This window comes from Cydia pomonella, chromosome 15, assembly GCF_033807575.1.
Source record: "Cydia pomonella isolate Wapato2018A chromosome 15, ilCydPomo1, whole genome shotgun sequence".
Lineage (NCBI taxonomy): Eukaryota > Metazoa > Arthropoda > Insecta > Lepidoptera > Tortricidae > Cydia > Cydia pomonella.
Genome location: NC_084717.1, coordinates 1,770,742 through 1,781,660, shown reverse-complemented (window position 1 = coordinate 1,781,660; position 10,919 = coordinate 1,770,742). Strand labels below are relative to the sequence as shown.

The window sequence follows — 10,919 nt, the reverse complement described above, 5'->3', positions numbered from 1 at the left end:
TTTCCGTTTTGTATAGTAAGTGGAGAACGTTCCCGAGAAGGGCACAACTATCAGAGCCCCATTTCTCGAACGATATTAGACTAATATTATTAGTCCACAAACTATTTAAACATCACGGTTACACTCACGTGAGTTATTCGTTGCTATTGTCGACATGTTACGTGAGTGTAATGGGCAACACACTAATAATATTAGACTAATACCGTTCGAGAAATGGGCTCCAGGTGACAACCAAGATTCGCTGATTACTTTCCTACCACAAGTTCAAAGCCATAACTAAAACAAGATTGTTTGTTTGACACCTGAATCTGACGATATACAGGGGCCTATTTGTCGAACGATATTAGACTAACATTATTAGTCCACGAAATATTAAGTTGTATGGGTTACCATGGTAACACACTAATAATATTAGACTAATATTGTTCAATAAATAGGCCTCTGGTTTTACAGAACTCGGTAAGCTAAACTAACAGCAGCCTCGTACAGTTCAAAGTTCCCCGCATTCATTAAATCATGGTTATCTTCCGTCTCGTTATTCCCCAAATTCGTTGTTTCCGCGAATTTCCTTTGTTTTGCGAGTTGCACAATTTTATTAGCACCGTGCACTAACGGCTGCCGGACTTGGATGTTTTCATTCGCCTTTTAAACCATAGACGTTTGTGTCAATATTCTTTTCACATCACCTTTTCGGAAAACGGATATTTTTTCCCTGATAGGCGGGATCAAAGGGGCACTATTCTGTTCCAGGACATTTTAATGTCAGTATAAAATATTAACACAACGAAGTATGAAAATAGTATGCACATAATCAATTGCACTTTCTTTATATTCGATTACGTGCGTACTATATTTCGATTTAGCTTAGGTAGTAGGTATTTTGAAACAATAATTTCCTCAGTCCTCATAGGTGATGTGACAATCAGTATGCGTCAGATAGGAGCAAAATTATTGCCACGTAGCAGGGATCGGAACCGATTTTTTGCAAAAACTTCGAAATATTTTATATTTCGGTTTATTTTATACTCCAAATGTAGGACTCAGTTGTGTTTTCAGATAACGACTTCGTATTATTCGATTGCCTAATTAGAAATGAAGTAATTAACAAAGAACGAAAAAATACCGTTTTCGTTCCCATACAAAAAATACCGGTTTCCGATCCATGCCACGTAGGACGCTAACACTTAAATCCGGTAAGGATATTATTTTTCTTCGTTCAGAATTCAATATACGCCCACGCCGTAAATATATAATTTTACTCTCTTGTGACAAAATCTACTATTACATCAGTACCAAAGATCTAGTACTAAATTATCACTATTCCATACAAACGTAGTCCCCATTTTCCTCTCTGGGTATTAAAGTATTTTTTCAAACCTTACCCAAAGTGTTCTCAATACAATTTTTCGAGATTTTGTGTTATAAGTTTATAAATTGTATGGATATGACATTTCTGTCACACCGCCCGATGTGTTGAAAGAATAGTAGGTCTCATCTCTTTTATAATTACCTACAGTTATAGTCGAAAGTCGGCTGTAGTATAATAAAAGGCATTTTTAAAAGAGGCTCGATAAAGTCGGGCCTTTACGTGCCAGGAACATTCCGTTCGGTAGGTAAAGCGCGGGCGAATTGATTCGTTGCATAAACCGCCGTAACGTGACCTCGGGATTGTAAAACGCCTTTCACATCATTGATTACATTGCCGATCTGACTTCATAGCCAAGATGACAATTACACATCGACAAAAAAGTCAAACGAAAAGTAAATACGTCTTTTGTTAAAAATATCCTTTTTGGTACCTACAAGCTTTTATCGCTAAATTTTATGTACTTTTCTTTTAATGTAAAGTTTCAGCTCAATGTAGCTTGCAAGATAAATAAATAAAATAAATAATAAAATTTTATGATATAGGAGGAAAACAAACAGATGAATCGACTGGTGGTAAGGGATTACCATTGCCCATAGACACCTGCAATATCAGAGAGATTTAAGGAGCGATTCCGGCCTTTAAGATGGGAGTAGGCTCTCTTCTTGAAGGTTTGAATGTATCGGTATCGGTCCGGAAATACTGCAGGCAACAGTTGATTCCACAGTTTAGGCAGGAAGTTTCTGGAGAAACGCACAGTTGAGGACTGCCAACCATCTAAGTGGTGAAGATGGAAATGTTGTCGCTTAGAGCGGTGATAGAAAGAAGCAGCAGTGATTAATCCAAACAATTCCTTGGAGCACTCCCCGTTATACATGCGATAGAAAATGCAGAGCGAGGCTACTTCTCTATGCGGCGCCAAGGAGTCAAGCCAATCTGAAATACAGTGGCAGCCGACAATTCGAGTCACTCTTCATTGGATGCAGTCCAGAGGGAGAAGCTGGTACTAGGGTACGCCTGTCCACAGATTAGAACAGTATTCCATGTGTGGGCGTTTGTCCGAGACAACTAATGAAATGCCACTACTAGCTGGATCAATCAATAAAAGTAAATTTGTGAATTAAACAACTTGTATACTCTTTAGCTCAGCATTGGATTCACCAATGTTCGTCAAGCTATTTGGAATGAAACCCAGAGCTGCTGAAATTATGCCATTACAGTTAAAGTTCATTGTTATGCGCCATATTTGCTGATTTTTTTAATTTATCCTGTTACAGTCCAATTGGGTACTTGACTCATGTTGAATATTATAACAAATTTTTTTAAATGGATAGAAAATGAGCCATCTATTATAAAAAAGTGGAATTAAAAAAAATATATTGAGACTATAAAAAATACAAGGCTCCGAAATCTCAAAAAAAAACAATTTTTGTCTTTCAAAAATAGATAAGAAAATGGCACCATTCGATTCCTTACATTTTATTGAAAAATAAATTGTATCACAACCATACCCATAAACGCAACGCAATATTTCAGGGTCAAAATGGCAATTTCCTTGATCTTCCATGCATTTAGGACAGACTTATATGATGTGACGTCACATCACTTTATCATTTTGTTAGAGGCGTTTCAATCGTCGAGTGCGAGCGTCAGACTTTAACTCTCATTTCTGATCTTTGTGTTGCTTAAATGCCATGAGTCATATATAGACATTTGATCCTCAGGAAAATCAAGATCGTTTGACATTATTTACAAAAAACAGTCAAGTAGCCACCGATATCAAAATGACTTCTAACTGATTAAACTGTGCGGCTACCACCAGTTCGGTAGGTACTGACATAAACGCTATCGAGAACGTAACTTACTTCCTATGTATCTCGCCCGTACTCGCATATAAGTGTGAAACCTTCCAATTGGCAAATCCTTCGTAATGATAATAATACAAAGGTTATCAGAAAGAGATCGCTTTTTAGCGATAAGATCGGCTGTTGTCTGCCTCTACATGTAATTAATTGTTTATTTTCTTGTATCTTTTAACTGAGGTGTGCCAATAAAGGGTATTATATCTATGTATCTATCTACACTTTGGTACAAAATCATTTATTTTATTCACTTCAATATCCAACAATACTTTTTTAAAGTCAACTGTACAAGTCTAAAGCTAGGCACGAACTGTCCATTCAATGTCCGAGCAACTGGATCATCGCATTTTATAACTTCAGGTAGCACTCCCAACTGGTTCTACCTGATCCTCAATACGTCACTATAAGTCACTAAGTGGAACAATAATCATTTATTGGAATAGGAGGTAGGCGAGTTGTTAAAAGTGCGAGCGAGATGTGTATATGTCAGTTTTGACACAGTCAGTTATTCATGGTATGGGTACTGATGTCATTCAGTTGAAAGACCCACTGATTACCAGTTCGCCGGACGATATCGCCCTGTCAGTTATTCGCGATTGTCAGCTTTTGCGAATAACTTATCAGTTATTCGCAAAAGCTGACAATCAAGCCTATCGGCCGATATCGTCCGGCCAACTGGTAATCAGTGGACCCCTTTATCGTGCATTTCGCTCGTAATTATCTCAAAATTCACAAGAATTGGTTGAAAAATGCGACCTGTAGACAAGAACATCCGAACATGCGAAAGAATTATCGCCCAAAGACCAAAGACTTTAGCGTACGCTCGGTCAGTTAATAAATACAAAGATACAATTTACCAAATGAATTTAGTTATTAAATGCTGTTACGGTCGTTATCGTGAGAAACCATTATTTTTGATTTACAGCTTATTGTATTGTTCACTTTGTGAGATCTCATTTATTCTTCAATAATTAATTATATTTATACAGCTTGTTTAATCGTGACGTTATTGCTGGAAGACAGTTGTTTTACAAAAGTAACGTTAGGCTTTGAACACACGGAACAGTGCAATTTTCTGAGGCAGAAGCTTAACGATCATTACCAAGCAAAATGAGTTTCGTTCATTGACATTTTTTCCTTATCCAGTAGAACAAAAACTTTGTACTCGTAACTACCTAGTGGGTATAGTTATTTCGTGTATTTACCTTTGGGCCTTAAAATTGGGTAGCACTACTCTAATCCTCTAACACTCACACATCTGAACCCCTAGTGTATTACCCCTAATTTATTCGATAGCGTGACGTGACGTACGAGCTTTCGTTAAGTCTCATTTTGTATCGGATTTAGAAACAGGCGCGCCAAGCAGGACGTTTTGGAAACTCAAAATCCCAATATAAAACGAGACTTAACGCAAATGCGTACGTCACGTTTCGCTATCGAATAAATGTACACTATGGGTACTGAGCTGTGAACATTGTGGAATGAACTGTATCCCGTCTATACGACCTTCAAATCTTAAGAAAAGAGCGATTCTTCATATTTTCATCGGGCGATTCGCCTTCTAGATTGCCTCCTATATATAGAAAAAATCACTCCAGCTTCTCCACGAGTCCCTGTAATGGCTGTTCTCAAATAATCGAATTTAAATTGCCATGAGTCATACTGGAAATACGGATTAACCAGCGTATTTTTCGTATTCGCGTCGAGAGCCTAGATCTCTATTTCCAACCCGTCACTGTGCCTACCTACAACGACAGTACAAGACTAGGTACCCCCAACCGGTTATCTTATCGCGGTGTGTTCCCAACTGTTCCCATTGTCCCCGCCGGGCACGATGCGAACAGGTTTTTCATATAAATCGTTCCCATGTCCCCTATTCATGTATGGCGGCGGTCAAGTGGGGCAAGGACTCATCGCACGCCCAGTACGCTGCATGGCGAGCGGCAGTACGCGAAGCGCGGCTATCGTGACCGCTACTTCTGCACTTTTGAAAATGGAGACCTGGGCTCTCCAAAATATGTCGCGCAAGTGATTACAAATACGTGAGTGAAACCGTATAATTAGCTTAATGATGATGTAATCCTGTTATCCCTCATTCGGGACATAGTGCTCGCAGGTTTTTCCATTTGTCGCGATCCTGAGCGGCTACTTCCAGCCCTTTCCAGCCGAGTCCAGTTGAGCCAGCCTCCTTATCAACTGATCGCCTACATAAGGTACGAGGCCGTCCCCACCGTCTACTGCCAGTCGATTGCTAGCAGAGACCAAGTGGTCAGATGGTTGTACGGACTACGGAACGTGTATCCGATCCAACGCCAACGATTCATTCAAGGATTTCCTGGCCTATGGGTTTCTGGTCAGTCTTGCATAATTAGCTTAGTTTTCCCAAATAATATAGTAGGTTAGGTAGTTGTGGCAGCGGATTTTTTGCGCGGACATGTGTGGAATTACCTATGACCTTGGATATCACGTATATGCAACATCTCTTTCTTCAAGGTGACTCACTGGAATGCAGCTCTACATTAAATCCCCAGGGGCTAATTCGAACGTACACTGACATCGGAATGATATTTGAAACATTTTAATAAATAAAATAAAAAAAGTATTTTTTTTATTTATACCAAATTATAAATTGGGCCAAAATACTTTTTAATTCCTTATAGAAATCGTGTACAAGTTTTGTTTAAAGGAAAAAAAGATTTAATGAAAGATTAAATTTTATTACTTTTTTTATATTCATTCAGAATATTTATAATATTTATAATGTTTTCTATAATAGTCTATCATCGCTGCAGCAAAGTTATCACGATAACTTTACTCAAACCATATATTTTATTAGAAAAAAAAATGGTTAGTTGTAAACAACAAGAAACTTGTGGAGTTCAAGTATTTTAATTAAATATTACTGTATTTTGTTACATTTTATTAATTATGCTAATAAATCGTTGGGGCATAGTGGTAACGCAGTAGTAATAATACTGTATAAAGTGTAATTTATTATTATGAAATAAACTCAACTGTAACATGTACTGACATGATCTATTATTCTAGAAATATTATTTCAATTGAAATTTTAATTCTAGACATGCATTTAATTTTTTATTATTTTCAATTATGTGATGATAATAATTTATTTTCTGATAATGACATGTAATATTTTAAGAAAATTGTAAATATATGAGTATGAGTATTGTGTGTCTCGTCCGCGCCAATACATGTACGGACAGGTACGAGTGAAATGTACGATAACTAAATATGATTCAAATATAATTCAGATGTCAGTGTACGTTCGAATTGGCCTGCCAGTCTTTTTTACTTTTTTAAGCTTTTCTACGTGTGTGTGTACTGCGCTTTATGTACACTATAGTTCGTGTTGATCACGATGACGCGCAGATTTGTCAAATCTAGCCTTTAATGAAATGGCAATACGAGACAATGCATGCGTCTTCGTGAATGACACGAACTATATAAAGTAGACGCAGCTTGAAATGCGTCACTTTTGTTCGAGATCTGGTGAATTATAGTCGATAAAATGCTCAAGTTGTGCGTTTTAATTTTAATGTCCACGGTGGCATATGTATATTCTGCTGTGGCGATATACCGTTATCAGCCTAAACCAGCGGAGTTGGGTGAGTAAAGCTATTTGTGACCGCGGCCGGCAAGACGTCCTACTTTGTCACAAGGATCGGAAACCGGTATTTTTTCTATGGGAACGAAAACGGTATTTTTTCGTTCTTTGTTTCATTTCTAACTGGGCAATCTAATAATACGAAGTCGTTATCTAAAAACACAACCGAGTCCTATATTTGGAGTATAAAATAAACCGAAATATATGTTTATTTCAATGTTTTTCCAAAAAACCGGTTCCGATCCCTGCTTTGTCAACATTAAAAAAAAAAGAGTACTTTATATGTGCAAATATGACCGCGTCCGGCAAAACTTCCCACTTTGTCGCTTGCCATAAGGACGTCGACGTCCTTAAGGCAAACGGCAAAGTGGGAGGGAACACTTACACATACAAATGCAGTCCTCATTTTCCTCTCTGAATATTAACGAAATGAAATATATTTTTACGATTTTATGTTGACCAATGGCTTCGTTTGATTTTATGTTTAAACGAATATATAAAGTAAAGCTAATTTTGTATCAATAATATACAATAATTTAATTCAATAATATACAATAAAAGTAATTGAAATTCAAAAATTTATTCTGCAAGTAGACCTCAAAGGCTCTTTTCAAGTCAACACAATATTTATAGTAACATCATATCCTTCATTCTCGATAGATCCAGTCCATAGATCCAAAATGGATCTAGTGAGAAATGTTTTTCTTGACATGAAAAATACATAAAAACATTTATAAATACAACAGCCGATTTACCACGTTGAGACGATTATAAATAAATAAATATTATAGGACAATATTACACAAATTGACTAAGTCCCACAGTAAGCTCAACAAGGCTTGTGTTGAGGGTACTTAGACAACGATATATATAATATATAAATATTTATAAATACTTAAATACATAGAAAACACCCATGACTAAGGAACAAATATCCATGCTCATCACACGAATAAATGCCCTTACCAGGATTTGAACCCGGGACCATCGGCCTCATAGGCAGGGTCACTACCCACGAGGCCAGACCGGTCGTCAAATTATGTTTGCGTATAACATATTGCATATAAGACATTGTATACATTGAGATATTCTTTAAAATCTAGCTTCAATGATGCACTGTCCGATTCAGCAAAAAAATTAGTATGCCTAAGTATAGGCATCTTATTAACTTCGGCTGCAATGCTGAGGTCGAAGGAGGGCATAGGAACGCAACATAATTAAGTGTGAGCTCATTCGAATCCTTAAATACCTAGGTATCTAGTTAATGTAGCACTCGATTCGAATATGGCTTTCCCATAGAAAACGTCGACATCTGACCAGCCAAATTGTATGAAAAAACCAAATTATTATTTGTGATTTCGGGGTTGGTCCCATAGTAAAAGTAGCTTGATTTCGCGAGTAGAATCGAGCCCTGCATTTAAAGCCAATAGTGGGAGATATACTTTATTTTATTTATTTAGTCGTAAGAGCGCTGGTGGCCTAGCGGTAAGAGCGTGCGACTTGCAATCCGGAGGTCGCGGGTTCAAACCCCGGCTCGTACCAATGAGTTTTTCGGAATTTATGTACGAAATATCATTTGATATTTACCAGTCGCTTTTCGGTGAAGGAAAACATCGTGAGGAAACCGGACTAATCCCAACAAGGCCTAGTTTATCCTCTGGGTTGGAAGGTCAGATGGCAGTCGCTTTCGTAAAAACTAGTTTCTACGCCACATCTTGGGATTAGTTGTCAAGCGGACGCCAGGCTCCCATGAGCCGTGGCAAAATGCCGGGACAACGCGAGGAAGAAGAAGAAGAAGTCGTATGGCACAAGTAAATAGATAACATATAGGCAATCAATTAGAATTTAAAAATTACAACATAATAAGGTCAAATGTCAACATTCAGTGTTCTTCTCATTTCATTCATGTTCATTCTGAACAAATGTTCAGCCATGCAGCTGCATGGGTTGTGAGATATAGGGCTTCCGGTGGTCCAGAGTATGAATGCAGAGGACAGCGCTGGATAATGTGTTCCATGGTTTGGGTCTCTTCACCACATTCACACAATGCTGAGTCCTTCCATCCCCACCTGTGCAAAAAGTAGTTGCTTCGGCCGTGTCCCGTTCTCAGTCTGTTCTGAGATATACTGTATTATAGATACAAATTTTGCTTTAGGTACTTTATATATTCGTGTTTAATGATTGCATTTTACCTTTAGCCTTTAGTGCATATATAATATATGTATACCTAAATAGCGTTGTCTAAATGTAAGCAGTTGTTACTTTTATGGTACTAAATAAAGTTTATTTTATTTATTATTTATATTTTTTATTTTGATGTTTTTTTACAGCGGATCAAGAGGGATGTTACATAAAAGATTTAAACATGGTGTTGCCATATAACGAACCATATTATCCAAAAGGCGAAAAATCTTGTCAACAATATATATGTCAAACCAATAATGAAACAAAATTAAATTCGTAAGTTTATTCATTTTATTATTTCGTTCAACATTTTTATTTACTTCTTTCCTTGTTTGTTTATTTTGTTGTTTGTTGTTGTTCCTGTTATTATTGTTGTTGTTGTGTTGTTGTTGTATGAATATTTTATATATATATTACGCTACAGTGTTGGCCGAACGTTAATTGCAATTGACCGTTAACCATTACAAATTGAACCGTAAACCGTAACGGACGGTTACAGTTTACGGTTCAATTTGGAATGGTTAATGTTCAATTGCATTAACGTTTCGGCCAACACTGTTACGGGACAATCTCCTGAGTAAGGATTTAAATGGGAGCGTAAGGCAACGATATACATTACATGTACATTATAGTTTTAGATAAATAAATACTGAGGTATTTGAGAAGCTCAGCAACAAAATGTTGCCTGAAATACAGACCAGGATTCGAGCCCGGCACTAGGCCTACGTATGCATGGTCACTAATATACTATTTCCAACAGAAAAATACTATACAGTCTCTATTTTTTATTATAACCGCAAACGTAAACTAGACGTAGGTTTTAGTGCTATAAATCGATTCTGTTTTTTTTTTTTTATTTAGTCTCAACTACCATAGCATAATTAATTTTTGTTTTTTTTTCGAGTGGCAATGTTTTTCGTAAATTATAGGCATTAAACTTGTGACACTTGACGTCGCCTTTTTAAATGCGACGTTTTGAACAAAGTAGTGATACGTTGCTTGCTGAAATTTTTTATATGGAAAAATAAAAGTCGTCTGTTTTTATAAAACCTATGAAAGTGTGTTCATTAAAGGCTAAACTAACTAAAAACTCAATTTACAGATGTGGCGCAATAGCATTACAAGTTAATTGTCACTTAGAATATGACTACACTCTCGACTACCCTAAATGTTGCGGAACACCTGTGTGTGACCCGACTACGACTACGGAACAACCGACTACCGAACCACCAACCACAGAAACATCCGAAACAGAAGGGACATCCGTAACTGACACTAAAGAAACACCGAAGGGTCCTACACCACCAAAAACACCAACGGCACCTCAGGAACCGATATCACCTGAAAGCCCAAAGGCTCCAGAAAGTCCAAAAACTCCTAGAACGAAAATACCAAAAGTGCCTCACTGGAAAAACTAGGACCTAAGAATCCAGAAGTGGCAGAACCATTTGAAGATAAAAAAATTAAATTGTCTGTAGAAAAATGCGAATCTTAAAACCATATTATTATATGCAATAGTTAACCATGAATACTATGTATAGACAGAATATATTGTTTGCTTGTTTTTCTATTTACATAAATCCGATTTTGTTCTTTTCTTATCTTAAATTTATCTTTCCTGTTGGTTCGTTCATTAGGGTTCCGTTGTCAACTAGGAACCAGTACCTATAGTTTCGTCATGTCCGTCTGTCCGTCTGTCCGAGGCTTTGCTCCGTGATCGTAAGTGCTGGAAGCCTGAAATTTGGCATGGATATATAAATCAATATCCGAAAAAGTCGTAAAATAATAATCTAAACAATTTTTTTAGGGTACCTCCCATACAAAATCTTTTTTTTTTCGCTTTATCTCAATAGTGTGGGACATCGTTGGATAGGTCTTTCAA

The 10,919-nt window shown here is 37.0% G+C and overlaps 1 protein-coding gene across 1 annotated transcript; it reads left to right on the top strand.

The window, feature by feature from the left end:
* The first annotated feature begins 6,500 nt into the window (after window positions 1-6,500).
* LOC133525516 (little elongation complex subunit 2-like) lies at window positions 6,501-10,638 on the top strand. Its single transcript, XM_061861781.1, has 3 exons — window positions 6,501-6,854; window positions 9,184-9,313; window positions 10,140-10,638. The coding sequence occupies exons 1-3, from the start codon at window positions 6,758-6,760 to the stop codon at window positions 10,453-10,455; spliced, it is 543 nt and encodes a 180-aa protein (XP_061717765.1). The 5' UTR covers window positions 6,501-6,757; the 3' UTR covers window positions 10,456-10,638.
* Window positions 10,639-10,919: the final 281 nt, after the last annotated feature.

What these genes read in the sequence shown, in the direction of transcription:
- LOC133525516 (XM_061861781.1), top strand. Translation starts at nt 6,758, where the DNA reads ATGCTCAAGTTGTGCGTTTTAATTTTAATGTCCACGGTGGCATATGTA. An exon ending in GCCTAAACCAGCGGAGTTGG is followed by an intron (nt 6,855 to 9,183) that starts GTGAGTAAAGCT and finishes GTTTTTTTACAG; the next exon opens with CGGATCAAGAGGGATGTTAC. An exon ending in AATGAAACAAAATTAAATTC is followed by an intron (nt 9,314 to 10,139) that starts GTAAGTTTATTC and finishes CTCAATTTACAG; the next exon opens with ATGTGGCGCAATAGCATTAC.